This window comes from Mastomys coucha, unplaced genomic scaffold, assembly GCF_008632895.1.
Source record: "Mastomys coucha isolate ucsf_1 unplaced genomic scaffold, UCSF_Mcou_1 pScaffold12, whole genome shotgun sequence".
In the NCBI taxonomy this organism is placed as follows: domain Eukaryota; kingdom Metazoa; phylum Chordata; class Mammalia; order Rodentia; family Muridae; genus Mastomys; species Mastomys coucha.
The window spans coordinates 94,755,844-94,776,755 of record NW_022196894.1 but is presented as its reverse complement, the minus strand read 5'-3'; the positions used below and the strand labels follow the sequence as shown (position 1 = coordinate 94,776,755).

General features: G+C 44.1%; 1 protein-coding gene across 1 annotated transcript in view; it reads right to left on the bottom strand.

Moving 5' to 3' along the window:
- Nucleotides 1-20,912, bottom strand: part of Pcp4 (Purkinje cell protein 4) — a 59,796-nt gene that overhangs the window by 23,977 nt on the left and 14,907 nt on the right. The window contains exon 2 of the mRNA XM_031364532.1: nucleotides 6,796-6,847. Coding sequence (XP_031220392.1) covers nucleotides 6,796-6,847 — 52 coding nt within the window. The remainder of the gene's footprint in view (nucleotides 1-6,795; nucleotides 6,848-20,912) is intronic.

The following is a 20,912-nucleotide window of genomic DNA, read 5'->3' as shown; positions in this document are numbered from 1 at the left end:
GAGAGAGAGAGAAACAGGAAACACTATTTCCATACAAATTGTAGGATCAGATACAGAGGAGGCTCTGGTCTGGATAATGCCTGCTGTAGCCCAACATGCTTGTAACATGGAAGATGATCCATGTTACAAGCAAAACTAAGGTATCATTTAACTCTAAACAAGAAGAGGGCAGTTGTCAGGCTAGTTCTGGGTACAGAGTGAGGGGTCCCCTCTGTTTTGACCCTTATGGGAAAATTAACATAACACAATCAAGCTACAGTGGTCTCTGCTTGTGTTAGCCCCTCTGTGCTGATCTGCTCACCCAAAGCATGTGCTGTTTCATAGACAGAGGTGGTGCCCAACCCTGGAGCTGCAAATGAAAGTCCATTAAGGTGTCCAAATTATTGCATTTTTTTCTCATTGACAAAATAATTGGTAAGCAGAACTTGAAGCTGCCCTGCCTTCTGTTTGAGAAGGGGATCTAAAGGGTAGAAGTCAATATCTCCCCAGATTATGATTATTTTCTGGGCTTTGTGGGCTTAGAAAGATCTCCAACAGCATCATTTACCACATCAGATTTTTTTTAAAGGCATCTGAGGTGGGTTGTAGCTTCATATTCAGCTGGTCTTGTCTCCATATCGAATGTTCAATGTCAAAAAGGAAAGACGAACAAAAGAAGGGAGGAAAAGAAACAAGGAGAAAGCTGGTGAAGGAAGGAGGGAAGGAAGGAAAACGAGAGGAAAAAAGGAACATAGACAGAGGAGGGAGAAAGAATGAAGTCTGAGAGGTCAGCACGTTCCTCATGGTTAATGCATGTCAAATACACTCATGCCAAAGACGAGAAGCATTGAGTTTCTCTAAGATGCTCCTTGTGTATCGAAGTCACTACACTGCTCAACATGAAGGGCAAAACAGCTTTTTAAAAGCCATTCTGCTAACTCAGATTGATGGCAATAAATCCAGTCAGTACAAATCCCCTCAACAACACTCTAAGTGAGGCAGGCTTATTTGCAGACCCTGACGGTTTAAAGGCCTTGGCTTAATAAGCAATTTCAATTTTATTCTTTCCCCATCTGGATCAATATTAGAAGCAACCTTGGGCATCCATCCCTTCCTCCCGGAATGCAGATTCTCTAGAAAGCTCAGAACCAACAACACAAAGGACTCATCCCTGCGTCTCAAACACTCTCCAGTGCGTGAGTGCGTGCGTGCATTTGTGTGTGTGTGTGTGTGTGTGTAAAGTGATTGTTTCAAATAGAAAGAAGAAAATATAACAAGAAAGCCTAGATGGAGACCAGCGTATCCCGATATTTTAATCCTGAGAGCTTGGTGTGTTTGTGGTACGCACAGCTGCACTCTCAGTCCATCTGCAGGGGCTCCCAGCTTCTGCAGTTGCAGGGCTTGCTGCAGTAGCAGAGATAGAAAAGGCTCGATGTCCTAGGAGACATCACACACTGTGGAAATTGATGATCTCATAGGCAGGTGCAGCCTGAGTTATAAGTGACATGTTTCTGAGGTGTATCTCAGGCTGGTACCGGCCCTTTTGGAGAAGCTCGGATCTCAGCACAGTATGGAGATGCTTGTGGAGCCTGCTCCTTGGTAGGAACAAGTGATCTAATCACCATCAATCTTCCAAATGCACTGATATGCTTTCCCATGCTCCTAACATCAAAATGGCATCCCAGGCAGCTTGTGCCTTGTGTAAAGCCCATCACAACCATATTACTACTCATAGAAGCACCCGGGGTCACAGACATTTTATAGCCTTTCCAGATCATATTCTTTCCTCTTGCCTTCCATGCCAGCCATCCTAGAGACAGACTCAGCATCAGTTGGGCAGCATCTTCCAACACTGGTCTTCTCTCCTGAGCATGGAAATGAGCCCTCTGTCACCTCTTGCCTATCCCTGCATATGAGGCCTCACACCACATACTTGTACAAACCAAATAGTGATGGGTTGAACAGATCCCAGGCACGATCAGCCCACGTCAGTATGTGGGTCTTGATAACCTGTCATGCACCAAGAGCAAAGAGAAGACTGTTGACGGCTAGTGGGCGACAATGAAGCCAAGGGAGGCAAGAGGGCACAAGGTGCCAGGTGTGCACATTTGAATTCTGTTCCTTATTTGAACCATCACACTCAGTTTAATAGTAGTATACCTTTCTGTGTGTGTGTGTTCAGGCAGGTCCCCAGTCACTCTTGCCACCTACTTGATAGTGGAAAAATAAGAAAAGTATGCCCTTGTGTATGGGTGGGTGGATTCCCTCAAAGCTAAGGTAAAATAAACTTGAATTCTTATTGTTTGGATTTTATTTAAATGGGGAGAAGACGGAATGTGATATAACAGAATGCTTCCTTCATTATCACTGACCACTCAATCATGCCAAATCTCACCTTCTTCCTTCATATCTTCACAACTGCTAGAAATTTCTCACTGACAGCATCTACCCCAAAGAAGAGGTGTGCCTACAAGGCACAAGCCTGGGGTGGGGCTGCACTACTTCCTTTCATTAAAACAAAACAAAACAAAACAAAACAAAAAACAAACCCTGCAACCTGAGAGAGAGCCCAGAGTGAACAACATGGCACTGCTCTTCAGAGCAGAAAGCAGCTCCTGGCCTGAAAGATCTTTCCTCTGACCAGGCGGGTTGATTAGCCTTTCATTCTCAAATCAGAGTACTTAGAAACAATGTATCATGGCTCAGTAAGACAGGAGAATTCTGTCCCAGTTTTAGAAACTCAATTTAGCTTGGGCAAGCAGCAGAGCCTTTCAGAAGGGCCATTACTCATAAATCTCTTCTTTGGATAGGAAGGCCCCCGACTCCCCACCCCCACCCCCAGCCCCACAGCCGCTCTTTTCTTGCCATCTCTCAACTTCCATTAGTCAATACAAACATTTAACCAAAGTCTCTCTAAGTGACCAACATCAGGTTACACACACATCAAACACCCAGAGGAGAGAGATTCTTTAGCAACAGTAACAGGTGATTAGTAACAAGCTCTGTGCTTCCGTATTTATAAACATGTTTGGATTTGATTTTGCTGTCTAGACTGCGAAGATCTGTCACTGGGGCCATGAACTAGTGTTTCACTGAAGTGGAAAATTACATCAGGAGCAAAGTTTCCCAGCACCTGATTCAGCAGACAGCCTAGGATGTCTTGGCCACAGAGCCTTGGAAATCTCTGGATCACCCACATTCTAACGTCCAGGCTGAAGAGATGGCTCCTTGGGTAAAGGTGTTTACGGCATACGTGTGAGAGACTGCTGAGTGTAATCCCAAGGACCCATGGGAAAGCTTTGGGGCTCGGGGGTGGTATAGTCTGGTCCACAAACCACTGGGGAGATGGAAATGGGTGGAGCCCCAGGGCTCGCTGGCCAGCTGGCCTAACAAAATCAGTGAGCTCTAGGCCAGGTTCAGTGAAAGATTCTGACTCAAGGAAGAAAAAAGGTAAAGGAGGATGCCCTCCACTCACGTGTACACATGTGCAAGTGCACTTGCACACACAGGAGCATACACACACGCCAAAGAGATCGTAACTCTAATATTTAAAATAAAAACTGCCACCACCATGGGCTGGTGTGGTGGCTCCCTGGTTAAGAGCACTTATTGCTCTTCCAGAGGATCTAAGTGCAATTCCTAGCACCTACATCATGTGACTCACAAACATCTGCAACTCCAGCTCCAGCTGGATCTGTTGCCTCAACCTCTGCAAATACCTACTCATGTGCACAACCCCCAACACACATGCACAGTAAGAAAGATAAAAGTAAAAATAATAAAAATAAACATTTTAAATTAAAATTTGCCACCATACTTTAAATGACTATGCAAACTCTAGCAATATGGGAGTGAAGGCGGGGAGGTACTGGGCTACACTGGGCCGATACCTCAGGAGAATGAAGAGGACTTTGGGGGGATGTTCAGGGCAGTAAGAAATGTATAGGTAACATATTTCACATCAAAAGATGTTATGATGACAGCTACAGGAATCTCCAGAAGCCTGATCTCTAGGCAATAGCCCTCTAGAGACATCCTTAAGTATCAGCATCAGCAGAGCCCAGAAGGGGCTCTTCTTGGTTGCACCTGTGTTTTGTGATAGAAACTGTTCCAAGACCCATAGATCATGTCTGTCGTGGCATTATGTCCAATGGAGGCCTCAACTAAATCCGTATTTAGAACAACAGCATGTTGGCTTGTAGGCACTAACTGGGAAATGCTGCTTTTAACAGTATTAGGGACTTGTGTGCAATGCTCCCGGCCTTTAGCTGCTTCATGCTGCACGTGTCTGCTCTCAAGGGTCCTTGCTCCCTTAACGCATGTAGGCAGCTTTATTGGATATTAACAGGAAACATACATTAACATGATAGATGTCCCTTGATAATTGCTCTGACAGGGTAAAATAACTTGAATTTTAGTGTGATTTAATATTAAGCTAAAACAGAAATTCCAAGATCTAGGAGCTTGCGAATAAGAAATTAAGTAACTTTGATTCTTTGGGGAAATGTGTTCTGATTCATGTCTAGAACATTTTTGGTGCAGTCTTTTTTGGGCTATAGCTAGCCTTTGTCTTTGCTCATTTTTAGAGAGAGAATCCCCCTCCCCAAAGACTTACTAATACAACAATGTATCATATACAAATATACATCAGCAGTGTTTCCTGAAAGTAAGGCATACCTTGTTTATAATAATTAGGATTTAAACAGTGCCATTACCCTATAATTATCAAATAATGTCTAATTTCTTTTTGCCACTCAGTAGCAAATTTCTTTTAATACCTAGGCTTATATAATGAAAGGCCTTATTCACAGCATCTTGAATTTTTCCATTTGATTAATTTTTATACTTCCAAAGGAGGCTCACTCCATGTCCACTGAGGCGAACCAGGCTTTTCATTGGCCAAAATTCCAGCTTCTGAATGGCAGAGATGTGCACCCTCCATACGAGCCAATTGTGTCTGTGAGCACAAAGCTCGGGGCATCTAGACATGCCCCAAAGGACCAGGGGCATGGTAGGAGAAAGCCAGTGTGCAGCAGTGTTAAGTCAGAGAAGACCTGGTGCTAACTCCACCTTCACCATGCCTCCCCGCCAGGCTCCAGGCTACTCAGGTATCCAGGGTTCATACAGGAGCAGGAGGCTCAAAGTGTGGGCCAGGGACAATCTCATAAAGTATATTATAAAAGATGTAGTAGGGTCATAAAAAGTTTTATTCCCTTTTTAAAATCTTGTTCTCTCCCAGGTACGTGGTGGAATTTTCCAGAAGCTACACATCACAGGACATTACCACAGACTGAATGCAGAAGCAGACAGAAAAACCTAGCTGGCCTCTGTTAGCAAGACGTTAGCAAGAGATATAAAATACCACCCCCCTCTTTGTACTAAATATGCTCCGGGCTTTGAAATAGGTTTTAATAAATGAAAATCTCTTGAGTTAACAAGTAGAATGTTTGTTACTACTTACTAATAAGCAAACTTTGAAAACTTGCTCCATTTTCAGTCCATAAAGAGGAGCCATCACTAGTCAAGTCAGAGTGTACTAGAGGTTTGTAAGGTTTTCTAACATTCTTGGGGTTACAGAAAAGTTACAGTAACAAGTTGGGAACTCTGAGGAGTCTTTGAACCGTAAAAGTTATGGTCCTAAGACTGGGAGAGTTTGGGGATTCAAACTTGTCAGGTGGCTATAACTAGGAAAATCAGAGGGAACCTCAATGAGGGCTGCAGAGCATTTGGGACCAAGAGCTCTGACTCTTCCTCCTCCCTTTTAAACTCCATCTTGCTCTCTCCTCAGCTTTCTGACCTCCTTGGCAGTATCCCGCATGCTCCCCAGTCCTGTGCAGGAGACAGAAATGTTTTGGACCTAACATGAGGTATCCTCAGGCTCAAGAAAGACCTAGCATCCTTCTTTCTCATCCCAACTCTGCTAAGGCCATGGACCATACAGCAATAAGATGGCATTTCTACCTCAACAGCCTCAACCCTGACCAGGACAGCACAGAGGGATGATCTACACTCGAGTCTTGTTTCTTATCTGCATCAGTTCTACCAATTTAGAGGCAACAGGGGTTTTCCACTAAAGGAGATCACATTTTGTAATTCATAAAACTTAAGAACATCCAGAATCTTTTATCCCCAGAGCAGTCCTGCAGCCCTCAGGGCTTATGGGCAAAGGGGTCACCACTATGAAGTGTCCTCAGTCTCAACCCAGTCTTCCACGTCACTCTTTAGTTTCCATAAAAATATAGAACTTATTCCTGCAACTAAGGATAGTAATGGAGCCTGGAAAAAATGGGAGGCACATGTTCCAAGTACCCTATGGTTTGATTTGTGGGTGACTGTCTGCAGTAAAAGCAAGAGTTCTGCTTTAGCACCAGCCCGAGACCAGCACTGGGTTCTGAGTACTCTGAAGGGCAGAACCTAGTTTCCCACTTTCCCTCCAGGAGTTGAGTATTTCACAGTTTTCAAAGCACTTATCTCATTTGATCTCATTTTAGCCTCACGACAACTCAGGGTGGATTCTCACCAACCCTAATGAAGGAAGCAGAGAACTATATTTGCACTGTAATTAACATGTTGCCCAAAATGAGAGTCCTCTTCTGGGAGGGAAACTGCTCTTAGAATTACATTTAGCTTGTTTGGCTTTTCTTTTAAAGCTGGACCATAGGGCACACTGTGAGCCGCTAAGAGCCTCTCTAAGTCAAAGCGATGAACGGCAAGCTGATTTGGGTGGAAGCATCTGAAGACATTGCTCAGAGTCCCAGGAGCCCAGGAAGATGCAGATGGGGAGCTTAGGTAGTGGGACTGTTCCAGCCATCTCACCATTATCTCCTGACGTCTTGTCTTTTCCATTGGTCGCTCCGGCACTTTGTCTCTATAAACATTTTAAGAAACAAAAAAGAAATGATCAGATGTATTTAGGACTGTTTTGTTTTCATTTTGGTTTTTTTTTATTTTTTCATTTCCTGCTAATTCAAATGTCTCTTGTGTCATATCACATCCGGAGTCACCATAGCTGACAGAGTTAGATCACAGTGCTGGTGAGACCATGAAACTAACTCCCACGAAGGACCTGCTGGAGTCACCTGCCACCTCCCTCATCAGTGCCCACTACTGGCTGAATACAACTAAGGAGTTGCATAGAAAGCAAAACAGCAAGGGTTGTTGATTGGGCATAACCTCATCTAAATAGGAGACAAGTAGCCAAGGCTGTATGCCAACCACAGGGCTGCTGAGGCTGGCCTCACACCACATTGTTCTCCTGACAGGCACATGGGACTCCTCTGTTCATCATTCTTACCACTGCCGATCCACTTTATCTATCACTGTCTGTGCCTGTCCTGGGTATTTCTATTTGTCCAGTTTGGAAAGAAGTACGGAATGCATTATGAGTTATTTTTAAATATACTCTTTACTATTTGACAGTTTTGTGCAGGTTTAAGGTAAATTTTAGTCATCCCTAATTAAACTCAGTATGAAGAAATAACATTTAAGGTTAGATTTGCATCAATCTGGGAGATTCTGTGAGGAATTTCTGAGACAAATGTGAAAGGTAACATGCATATAATCAGAAAGCATGCCTCTTCTAAGTTTATTATGGGAGTTATTCTGATCCAGGAAGGAAGATGTATCTTGTCAGACCAAGTGTTTGTTAATTGTCAGAATTATCAGTGATCAGAATTAACAATTATCAGAAGCATTGATTTGAAAACACAGGAAGAAACTGCAAGGACTCTAAATTCCAGGAGAAGGAAGTGAGGCCCATATGAAGCATGATCTATCCAGTTGAGTGGTAGGAACCTGAGCTCCTTTCCCAGAAAATGGTGCCTTGTGGAAGTTTTCTCTGTGCCATAACCACAGTAAAGGGGTCTTGGAAAAACAGACAGCCACCAGGAAAGACAAACCACATTAAGTGACCCCTAAGAAGCAATGGCAGCCTCAGAGTTTATACCTGGATCCAAGACTTCAGCCTAGAAACCATCTCCTAGGGGGAGGGATAAGTACCCTTCAACGCTCAATGTTGTCATAAGAAATTATGGGGCACTAGTCAATGGTGACTTGTGGGACACAGATCCAGGTTCTAATCAGTGCAAAGAGAGTCGATGGTACATATGGATGCCAGTTTAGTTAAATATCCTTCGAATGCTTACTACCCTGAGCAAATGACAACCCCAAGAGAACAAACCAAAGGGCACCCCCTCATATTTTATCAATACCCTCATCCCACATCCTTGTGAAGCAGAAAGCAGACATCCACCTGGCCAAAGATGCTGTGCTCTACCCAGTGAGGCAGGCACCTCTCTGGGTGGAATAGAAAGGAGAGGCGAGTTGAGAGGAAAGATCACAGAACTGCCGGCCCCTTCTTCATATTTAATTTGGAACCTTTGAGTTTCCACAGTGAAAGACTTGCCAGCATTCCAACGTCAGCCAGACATCAATTATCTGTGCCATAGCATCTGTCTCCTACCTGGTGGAAGCTGTAACATAGCCAGCTTAATTTCAACCAGATAGCTCATTCCTTGCCTAGAGCAGATGTATGGGCACCAATGGCCATTTCTTTTCATCTGTCCTTAATCTGATGCCACCTCGGGTCCTCTGTCATAAAAAGCTAGTAAATGCGTGTCTTCTGATAGAAATGAACTTCCCAAATCAGGGATGCAGCAGCCACCCTGGGTATGAACAAGCTCACTATCTAAGCCCTTCCTTGAATAATTCATAGATGGGTGAAGATAAAAGGGAAATTGTGCAGCATGAAAGGTGAGATTTTCCAGGGCAGAATAAAGACAAATTAAATGAAATACAAGTGCAAAGTGGGTTCAGGCTCTGCCTCGTCGTCTTAAAACACTTTAAACACCAGTACCTTTCAGATACCACAAATGCCACCTGGCTCCATGAACGATCACTTTTTAGAAACCTTAGGAAGACCAAATAAGATGCTCAGAGAGAAGGGAAAGGAGTCATTCTCTGAGGATTTGTAAGATGGGGGATTTTGTGTCAGCTCTTGTATGATAGAAGCAAAATGGAGCTGATAGTTGTCAGAGGAGATGCTGTCTCGGGTCAGAAAATGATCCTGACAGAGAAAAGCACGTCATTGAAGCATTTCATTTCAAGGACCCAGTGACATTTTCAAAGGAAGATTGAGTTCAGTGGAGGGTGCCCAGAAGTTTCTATATCCCCAGAGTCTGGTCCACACATATGTTCATTTTACTGCCCTACTGTATGGAGTGACAGGTGTCCCTGGATTAAGGAGCAAAGGGTCTAGGCCATGCCCTAGGGCCTTCAGATACCTCCAACTTTGTGATTTCTGACAGTGTCTTTAATGAGGTATGTGTTCTCTCCAGCCTCACTTTACCTATTGCATCCTAAGACACAGAACAGAACTTTGCACAAGGTCACAAAGCTGAGAAGTGCTAAGCCAGGATTATAACCCAAAAACCAAGTGGTCAGGTCCCGCTTTTAGCCATTGTATAGGTGTATCTCTTCATACTTTGTACCTCATCTCTCCTGAGCCATCACCACAGATAGGGAGACCAAAGAAGGGAATTCATGTCTTAAGGCTAATGTGGCCTCATTAGCACCCACAGGTTAGACATATCAAGAACACTTGAATTACAAGAAGAAGTAGCCTGACCAATAACAAAGGGCTGAATAGTAGGATAGTTGTGAGGGTGTTTTTAAGTTTATAGATAGCACAAGTACCAGAGTTAAGCTACACTGAAATAAATGACTATGTGACTGGAAGAATGGATGGATTTATCAATGGATGGACTTGTGGATGGATTGATGGATCCATGGATAGATTAATGGATGTGTTGTGAATGGATAGATGTATAGAATAATGGGTAGATGGATCAATGGATCAAATAGTAGGTAGATCAATGGACTGGTGGGTAGATGGATGGACAGATAGATTGGTGGATGGATAGATGGATCAATAGATCAATGAGTGTGCCAGTGGACTGACAGATAGATGGATGGATGGATAAATAGATAGATAGATAGATAGATAGATAGATAGATAGATAGATAGATAGATAGATAGATGATCAATGGATCAATGGGTGGGCCAATGGACAGACAGAGGGATGGATGGATAGATAGATGAATGGATGGATGGATGATAGATGAGTAGATGGATAGATGAGTGGGTAGATGGATTGATAGATAGGTGTATGGATGGATGAATAGATGGATGAATGAGTGGCTATAAGAATTAATGGATAATAGATAGACAGATGGTTGGTAAATAGATATATGATAGATAACTGGATGGGGAGTAGGTGAGTGAATAGATAAACAGACAAAGGTCATAAAGGAGAAGCAGAGAAAATTTTATTTCTCATGAAAGGACAGAAGAGCTCAGCTTTGGGAAAGAGGCCGCCTTTTCATTCCACCCACACTCTCATCCTCCACCAGCTCTATGACACCATCATCCTGAGACCACTTTACTCACTGAACAAAACATCAAGAGTATAATCTATTATAATTACATCAAGTGGTAAAGGAAACAAATCCAGTGAACAGGCAAATCTTGGCTTCAGATTCAGGAATTTTGAGTCCTTTCCTAGGAAATCAGAAATAGCTCCATGATATCATGTATGCCCCCACTGTTATCCAGCTTGGAGGTCCACACAACTTAATACATTAGCATAGGCAGAAGGCAGAGAAAGGTAACCCTAGCAAATACACAGTTTACCACCTCAATTGCCAAATTACCACAGTTAAAGCCAGGTATTCAAAATATACTTTCAGAGTAGCCCAGAAACCCAAACACTAGTGTGTCTGAGAGTTTTGAGGGCATGTCCTTCTACAGGCAGAAATCTGATTGTTTTCTGGTGTCTCTAGAGTCTTGGTCTAAGGCTGCAAAACCAAGAGTGGGAGGGGCTGACATGCATAAGGATTTGCCCATTGTCTCTTCTGGAGGTAGGGGCAGTGCTTCTAGGAGCCAAAAGTCAGCCTCCACCTTAACCACAACAACACCCGCATCCTTATTAAGGTCCTCTGCTGCTCACTACCTGCCTCATCGCATCCTAGCAAGTCCAAGTTCCAAAATACATATAAGTGGGATCCTCTGGTGCTCTCCATCTCCTCAGATATGGTCCTGTTCCATAGGATGAACATCTGGGAGAATGTCAGCCTCTCCCTCCTTCCGCCATCTGAAGCCAGCATCCCTTCCTTGCTACAGAAGCCAGCTCTGTGACTGTCCTCATCCGATGCACAGCTCCCTCTTCACACACGCTAAAGCCATGACCCTGCTGTCATATGCAGAAACCTTTTCTCGAGTCACAGGCCCTCTCTGGGGTACGACATTCATTGGATTCAGCTTTGCAGTTATCATACAAATAGCCAGGCTACTGGGCTCGTTAGGCTATGTAGTCCTTGAAGCCAGCAATTTTAATATTGACCTTAAGATGCAATTAGAATGTCCTAAATACCCACATGGCTTTAAAAACACACTGTGAAAGTACCCTTTTGCTCAGCCCCAGGTTAGTAGTAGGATGTGTCTAAGAAGTTTAATAAGGGCATAGAAGAACAGGGAGGCCTAGATAGGACAACTGCTTTAGGTTAGCCATCTGCAGACGCTTTCCAAGCAACGGGGAGATGAACTTTTCCTTCCCCACTGGTGCTCACTAATACAAACAGAATATTTAAGAAATTAATGAAGTCTCAATTAAAAAGAACCAAAACAACAATTGCAAGTATCAAAGAAGCTTGTACCTTTAAATGTTTATTTTGATAATTTAATATATTACTAGTATCCATTAAAAGACAAGAGAAGTAGCCTTAAGACATGACTTTTGAAGTAATTTTTCCTGACAGTCTCATTGCACCAAAATCTTTGTGAAATATGAGTGTGTGTGTGAGTGTGTGTGTGTGTGTGTGTCTGTCTGTGTCTGTGTATGTATGTGGTGTGCGTGTGTGAGAGAGGGGTGTGTGTGAGTGATGTATGTGAGATGTTTGTGTATGTGTGAGAGAGATGTGCATGTGGGAGATGTGTATGTGTGTGTGATGCATGTCTCTATGTGTATATGAGATAGGTGTATGTGATATATATATATGTGAGTGTGTGTGTGTGTGTGTGTGTGTGAATTTGTGTGTGTATATATGTCTGAATATGTGTGTGTAAGGTGTGTGTGTGATGTGTGTGGATGCATGTAGAGAGTATATATGTGTATGTGTGTGTGTGTGTGTGTGTGTGTGTGTGTGTGTGTGTTAGCCTGCATTTCCCAGAAAGAAGAGCCTGAGGCAAGTACTGTTTGTGCTATAACTTTTAGTGAAGACAATGCTGTGAATGAAGGGAAGGGTGGGAGGCAGTGGACAGAGGCACAAGCTATCAGGATGCTTTCTCAAACTGGCCATGTTTAGGGACAAGTCATCTTCAAGAGCTGTGTGGGCTGTGAGTGGGGATGAGGGGGACGGGAGGAACAGGAGTTACCACCCAGTCCTTCTTTCTCTCACTGATCCTAGATGCCCCACAGAACACCAATTCCCAATGCCTCTGAACTGTATAGTCTCATCTGGCATTGGCTGATGGGGAAGCCTCAGGGGGTAGGGAGGTGGAAATGGAGGTGTTTGGAGTGGGCAGAAATGATGAGCAGCTACTGTACATGTGCCCAAGCCCACACAGAGCTAGTGGCCACAGAGGTCTTCCCAGGTAAGATCTGTCATTGCACATGAGAAGTAAATGACTCAGCACACAAGCTTAGCTGGGTGAACTGTTGCAGCCGAACCACAGAGCTGGGAATGCTTCATAGTAGCTGGCCACTGTTGAATAGAATACATCAATTTCTAGGAAATAGTTGGCCCTGGGTTTATTTGTCCATGTACTTTGAGCTAATGATGAATATTGACATAGGTCTGACCACTTCTGAGCCACAGTCAGGAGCACACACATTGACAACACTGCCACATATAGAGTAGCAAAGCAAAGTGCTTGAAACATCACTAACACACTCTGTAAGATCCTTGATGATATCTCTTGAAAATCCCAATTATGCTTCATTTGAGCATAATAAACTTGATAACATCTCTGTTCCCTATTCTTCTCTCAGAACTCTTCTGCAAAACCACATTACTTAGAATAACCACCCTGGGCAAGATGAAGAGCCTAGGCTTTGCCTCAAGGACAAAATGTACAGGTACACCAAGAAACTTGGTCATCAAGATAGAAACTTTAATGCAAAGAAATACTTTAATGCAAGATAGATACTTTAATTCAAGAAAGCCAGCAATCCCAACAATTCAGAAAATTACTTACTCCAATGCAGTGCAGTTTGTTAAAACTGCTATTGCATCATAAACCATAGCTACAGGTTAAGAATGGATGCAGCTGCCTCCTGGGTTTTGTTACATGATTTCTGGACTCCCAATGTCACAGCCCCATCTGCCACTTTGTTGTCCATGCCTGTGACATCAGTATTCCATTTGTACTATACACAAGAGGCCAAATTAGCCAAAGTGGTGTCATTATTCATGCTAATTTGCAACTTGAGATACAGGGCCTACAGACACTCATCTGGCTGAGTGCCCACAGCTCCACCTCTGATATGAGAAGTGCATCCTCAGGAAATGACATGTCTAATACTGGAAGTCTGAAGAGTATGAAGCATGATGTGAATTCCCACTCGTTGAATCTGGGGCACAGCCCCCATGTGGGGACATAGTCCTCTAAAGCCAGCACTTGGTAGTCTGAGGCAGGAGAATTGTAAGTCCGAGGTTAGCCCAGTCTACATAGTGAGTTTTAGATCATCTTGAGCTGCGTAAGACTTTGTCTCAAAGAGAAAAAATGGGAGGTGGAAGATATCTGGTAAAGGCACCTTCCAGGCCTGCAGCTCTCACTGTGATTCCCAGAGCCCATTGGAAATAAAGAGAAAACCAACTCTGAAAAGTTGTCCTCTGACCTATACAAGGATACCATCACACACACACACACACACACACACACACACACACACACACACACAGACACACACACAGGCAAGAGGAGGAGAGGAAAAAGAAGAGGAAGGGGAAGAGGGAGAGGGAAAAGGAGGAAAGGAAGGGGAAGGAGGAGGAAGAGGAGGAAAAAATAAGGAAGAAGAGGAGAGGAAGGAGAAGGAGAAGGAAGGAGAAAGAGAAGAAGGAGAAGGAGAAGAAGGGCTTTTTTTTTAAAGAAAAAAAAAAAACCGAGAATCCGTGTTGTAGCTCAGGAATATTCTCTGAAGGTGGGCCTACAGTATTTGTGGGTAAATCAGAATTCTTTAGTTTGCTATCCAATTTGGTGAGATGCCATTTACTTGGGACAGTCATCCTTTCAAACCTCAGTTTGCTAAGAAGGAGCCTCCTGGAGAGCTAAGTACATATAGATCATCCCTAAACTCATCAGGGCTGTACAGACCCAGGTCTCCTGCCTCCTCCTTAACCACCAAACACTGGATGGAGAATTTATCTGAGTTTGACTCTGACAACTTTGGAAAAAGTCAAGTGACCCTCGTACAGGGAACAGGGCTTATAGGGGACAAGGATTGTGTAACATGGAAACATTTCTTCTCAGCTGTGTTGCCAAGCTCCTCATGGGTGGAAGGAAATGGTTCCTCATAGGTATGGTATCGGCTTCTCATTGCTGATTTCTTAGAAAAATCCCCAGTTGGAGGACTTTAATGTTATGCTAGCTCAGGCATAAAAGGTTCATTTTAAAGGTAAGATATCAGGAGATTGGAGACATGTCTCAGGGGCTAAGAATGGAGACAGCTTTTGTAGAGGACGAGGCTTTCATTCCCAGAACCCACACTGGGAAGCTCACAGCTGTCTGCTGTTCTTAGCACCCTGTTTTGCCCTCTGCAGTCAACTGCACACACATGGCATACACTCACAAAGACACACACATAAATTTTTTTTAAGAAAGTAAGCAAGCAGATATGACCATCAAGAACATTCCCTGGCAGGCAAAGCCAAAGTTAGTACACAGCGGGAGCCCACCCTGGGCAGTGAGTGACTCTTCCCAGATCCGTTGCTTTTGCCTTTCCTGAACCAGGCCTGAGTTGGGACCTGGAGATTACCCCATTTTGTCTGGCCCACAATCTAGGGGGCAGGGTTTGGTCAAAGAGAGAGAACCAACCAACTTAACATGTGAGAAGAGTTCTGAGCCCAGAACACCTGAGGTCGAAGGTCTGGGCATAGGTTTCTCATTCACAGAGGACACAGTTTCCTGTCTACAGCAGATTGCAGGCAGAGGGCTACCCACCAGCTAGCATTTCAGTCTCAGTTCCCACCCTCCAGGGATAAAAGATATTCATAGGCAGTCCTTGCTGGCCACACTTCAAGGACCCAGATCTTGAGTGCTGCCATCTATGATGGTATCTCTCCAACAACCATCATCCAGGTCCATCCAGTAGATAGGTTCCCCATGCGAAGAGAATATGAGTTCATGTTGCAAGGCACTCTTTAGCATTTTTGCCTTTCCTTCTTGGTCTCTGGTCTCTGTAGACCTCTACCAAGCAGTTGCATGGATTCTACGTAGGAAGGAAGGAAGGAAGGAAGGAAGGAAGGAAGGAAGGAAGGAAGGGAGGCAGAAAGGCAGACTGACTGACTGACAGAAAGACAGAAAGAAAGAAAAGACAGATGGATAGAGGAAGGAAGGAAGGGAGGAAGGAGGGAAGGAAAGAAGGAAGAAACTGTCTACATCATTGTTCCAATGCCTTGGAAGCTCTTGCTAGCCACTCTGTACCATCCAGCACCCCCCACCCAAGCACACCACTACAATTCTCTTTCTCATTATTTGTCCCTGTGGTACTGTCTTCCTTAATGTCAGAGTCTTGATAATCACATTTCTTAGAGCTTTATGGTCTCTGGCTCCCCTACCATAGCAGCATTTTCACAAGCCATCCCTCTCATGAGTCATATATAAAGGAAGAAGCTCAGATGTGCATGCCATTATAGCATGCCACACTCTGAGGCAATGGAGGTTCAGATATTACAACCTCTCCGCAGCATCACAACCCCACGCTGGAGAAAAATGAGATGAGAAGCCTCTCCAATTATCACAGTAAGCCCTTCTAAGAGCCTCTTCCCTGCTCACGCTTTTGATCACCCTGTTTATAAGGGAACAGAAAGGCGTGTTTCTGGGGTATTACACTTAATGTTTTATTGATGAAGGATCAGGAGCCCCTTAGATGTTCAGAATCTAAATGACCTGAGAAGTAAAGCCTGCGGTGACTGAAATGAGACCCAGAGTGACAGCAGCTGGACCTGCCAGCAGGTTGCTCATGAGCACTTGGGGGCACCTGGATCATTAAGCAAGTGGCTTCTCGGGAACATCAAAAGCATGTCATTAAAGGCACCTTTCCCATCAAAGTCCCTGAGTTTGTGTGAAGAGCAGGAGAGACTTTTATGCCCACATTTTATGACGAGGAAGGAATAGCTTTAATTTCTTGCCGCTGATATTTTTAAGTCATAATTCCTCTAGCAACATTCCAAAAATTGAGCATTAAGAGCTCTGCTAATTTAATCCCTAAAGGAGTAGAAATTAATGTCAAAAGAAAACTTTAGCTGGAAAGGTTTTTCTTTTTAAAAAATGGTTTTAAAAAGAAAAATGAGGTGGGCATGCTCACCTTTGCTGTTCTTTCTCTGTGTCCTGATTCTCAACTCAGAGAAGGCTGAAATTTGCCTCAAATACCAATTCTATTCCAAGCACCTGCACCTGACCTTTGTGTAAGGGACTTAAATTCACACCTGTAGTTCCAGCAAATGCCTTCAAGGAGACCTTCATTTACCTCTGCTCTTGAGTTAGCACTCATATGGTGTGTACTCTATCTCACAGTTTGTGGTTTTTGTCTTTACTTAGCACTTTCAGAGCTACACACACCTTTAAAAACTAGTACTTTCACCACCCCCACCACCAAAATCTTTCATTCTGCCTATCTTCTGTTTTCTATGTGTAAAAGTGGAAATGGTCACTTCGAACTTCCTGGGTTTTGTGTTCAAAGAAGAAAGCGAAAATCTCACTCACAACTCAACTAAGCACAGCCACAGCGATGTTCTGGGGATATCTCAGGATATTTTAATGTCTTTTGTTTGTGGGCACACCTATATTCTCTCTTACTTTAAAGCAGCTGCATGCTATATTGATATCATTTTGCCATGGGTGTGCATTGCAATAATCTAAAAAGAGCAGATACAAGTCGGCGCTCTCTAGGTGGAACTTTCTAATTGCACAGATCTGACCAGGTGAAGAGTCTGGACCATGCCGCCAATCTCATTCGGAGTGCATAGCCCCAAGCTGCCATGCCCATGTGTCTTCTCTGTGCCCATAAAGCCACCTGGCTTTGTTTATTCAGCTTAGCTTGACAAAGATTCACAGTGGTGAGCACCGCCGGTATCTTCACCGAAAAGAGACGGCATAGAAGGATCTGGGTGGTCCTTCATGTTCCATGAAGTTCACCATAATGTTTGCAGCGATGTGTATTCAATGCTGTGTACCTCAGAATGTGAGCTTTTTCAAGGTGAAGGCCTCACGAGAGCTACATAGAGAGGAGGTAATCCACATAGAGCCCAGACCAGTGCCAGTCCCAAATCCCGTTCCATGCCTGCTCTAAGGTGTCAGATGTTTCTCCAGATAGCTGCAGAATGTAGCTACACAGATCTCTGGAGAAGGGGCAGGCGATGAGGTTTCATATAAAGGGGAGGAGCCAGGCATGGCAGCCTGCACCTATGATCCTACTCCTCTAGAGGCTGAGGCAGAAAGATGAGCTCATGGCTAGAATTAAGTAAAGCAAGACAACCCATCAATACAGAGCAGAAGAAACCCACTGCCCTGACTTTGATGGCCATTCGCAGTCAGCATAGCCCTGCTTTTGACGTTCACCACACTTCCAGTATTTCCACTATTCCTTTTGCTTGGGAGGGGTTCAGACGGGGTTTGGGGAAGCCCAGGTTGGCTTCAAACTTGCTTTGTAGTTAAGGCTGCCCTTGAACTTCTCCTGCTCTTGTCTCTGCTTCTTGAGTACTGGGATGACTGGTGTGTGGCCCTGTGCCTGGCTTAACTCCCACTGGTCCTTATAAATCACCATTTGGAAATCGCCGAGGCACAGTCCCTTCCCTGAAGTTTATTCTGGGAGGATTCAGTCACCACTCCACTCCAGTTAACTGAGGTCTGAAAACATTAGTGTAGTGCAATGATAAAGAGACTCACAGAGAGACAGAGGGGGAGAGAGACATACACATAGTGAAGAGCAGAGACACGGAGACAGGGAGAGAGACAAAAACAGAGAGAGATGCAGAGACAAGAGGCAGGGAGTGAGGAATATGGAGAGATAGGGAGACATACACACAGACAGACAAAGAGATACAAGACAAAGACACAGAGACAGAGACAGAAGGAGACAGAGAGATAGACATACACACAGAGAGAAGCAGAGCCATAGAGAGACACACAGAGACAGAGTGAGACAGAGAGACAGAGAGACAGAGAGACAGAGATATATACACACAGAGAGAAGCAGAGATATAGAGAGACACAGAGACAGAGTGAGACAGAGAGACAGAGATATATACACACAGAGAGAAGCAGAGATATAGAGAGACACACAGAGAGACAAAGAGATACGAGACAGACACAGACAGAGACATACAGAGAGAAGCAGAAACAGACAGAGAGAGACACACAGAGACAGAGGGAGACAGAGAAAGACACACATGCACACAGAGAGAGAACCAGAGATACAGAGAGACACACAGAGAGAGACAGAGATAGAGAGCACACATTTACTCAGTCAACATTGATTACAATATATTAATATAATTGCTCTTTTCCATTATTCAGCATTAGTCTCTTAACTGTGCCAGATTAACAAATTCATACAAAGTATGAATATACAGAAAGCATGTCATGCCCAGGGTCCAAGATATCAATAGTTTTAGGAATCTAAACAGGCAAAAATGTCTGCGTAAGATTTAATCCTTCCCAGGCCCACCAAGGTTGTCTATTCTGTGATATTGTAGGCTTCTTTGGGTACACACTGGAGCCTACTTCACCCAGGGATCACTGGTGAAGGGAGAAGGCACTAGACCTAAAGAACAGGGAAGGAAACAACCCAAAACACACAAACGAGGTTTTTGGGAAGATGCAGTAGCCAGGACCTCAGTGATAACTCTGCAGATGTGCAAAAACCATGTTGGCCACACAAGGCAAAGGGGTCGATGCTATTGTATGTAAATTATCTCTTTGAAGGCCTGGCTTTAAAATACAAATGAACACAGAAAAAAAACTGTTAAAACAAAAATGAGGTCATAGACGGCCCAGTGCGACCCAGCCACTCTCAGAGTTGTGACCCTTCAAGGACAATGAACTTGACAGGCCACAGTCTGGTTGTCTACAAAATGGGGACAAGAGGCAGCTCTCTTCTAGTAAGCCATGAGAACTGACGCCTCACCCCACAGGAATCACTCTTTAAAAGGAGCTGCACAGCTTAGAAATGTGAAGCACAAGCTTCTACAGAAGTGGAACTGTTTCTATTCAGTCATATTGCCTTATATTTACAGTCACACAAAAAAAGGGGCGCATTTGACTCTGCCCCTTTTTTTAGTCTCTGGAAGACTAAAAGTGACTATGCATGGCTGAATGAGGCTAAGTGTGAGCCTTAGCAAAGTGGCTTTGTTATCTTGTCAACTTCTTCAAGGAGAATCAAAAAGCATGAAATTCAGCATGTCCCTATGGCTACTGTGAGAATCCCAAAACAGAACACTATCATTCAGTTGTTGATCCAATCAAGTTTTCCTGGACCCTTGATTCTGCCACAGATATGCTTTGGGATCTTGGTGCAATTTACAGATTGTATTTTTTTTTTTTCTAAAAAGGGACAAGGCAGGAGGGAGATGTACCGATGGTCAGAATGCTGTTACCGGTAGCAAACTAGAACAACTTATGGTCCCGTCACATGTGTCCCACTCAACTCAAACTCAAGACTCAAATCTGAGGTTGGAGGAAGGCCACATGAACTGTCGGATTAATCCACCCTTGGCTCTCCTTGAAAACCCCAAGGTTGTGTAATATCACACTTTCTGCATCCAAAGAAACCCTCCCCCTCCCACCCACTTCCCCCATTGATTGCCTGCTTTTGAGTCATTTCCTTAGATCACCCTCATGATGGAGCTCACTGGGATGCTTGTCACAACAGTTTCTGTGCTTGACAAAGGAGACAGAGGCAAGGAGATCCAGAAGTTTACAAATGTCACAGAACATGCAGAAGGCCCCCAACACCCATAGAGGAGAGGACCGACTGGATTTGCTCTCTCTGCCTGCTCTGAGAAATCATAGCTGACCAGACAAAGGGCAGGCATAAGAAAGAGGATAGACAACCGTTAGCATAAAGGCAGGAATGAGGCACACCTACCGCTGTCTCCTTTGAGGACACCTTGTAAAGGTGATAAGGAGGGGAAAGCCAACCGGCAGAGGCAGTTTTCAAGGACTAAGTGAAACCCACACTGTAAGGTGATCAAGACAAGCATCACATGCACCTGTCCCTCCTGAACAGCTGTGATTTCTCTCCATCCTTTTACATTCCTAAGACCCAAGGAGCCAAAAACTCACATGGGTCAACAGAAAGTAGCCAGAGAGAGAAATGCATCTTCTCTTTCCTGTCAATAGTACCATCACCATTCCCTGCTTTTGCCATAATATTCACACCCTGTGAAGTGCTGGGCCCTGTGCACTCAAAGGACAGAGAACAACCAGAGGCCAGTGCATCAGTTACCTCTCCTGTTGCTAACCTGAAGGAAGGAATTTATTTTTGGCTCCCAGTTTTAGGGCTCCCAGTTTGAGAACACAGTCCATCAAGATGGCAGAGGTATGATGGCTGTGGTTTGAGGAAGCTGGTCACAAGGATGGATGAAGAGAAGGATGAACCCTGGAGCTCAGCTCTCTTTCTCCTATTTTGTTCATGGGTTTCACCAGCCCATGGGAG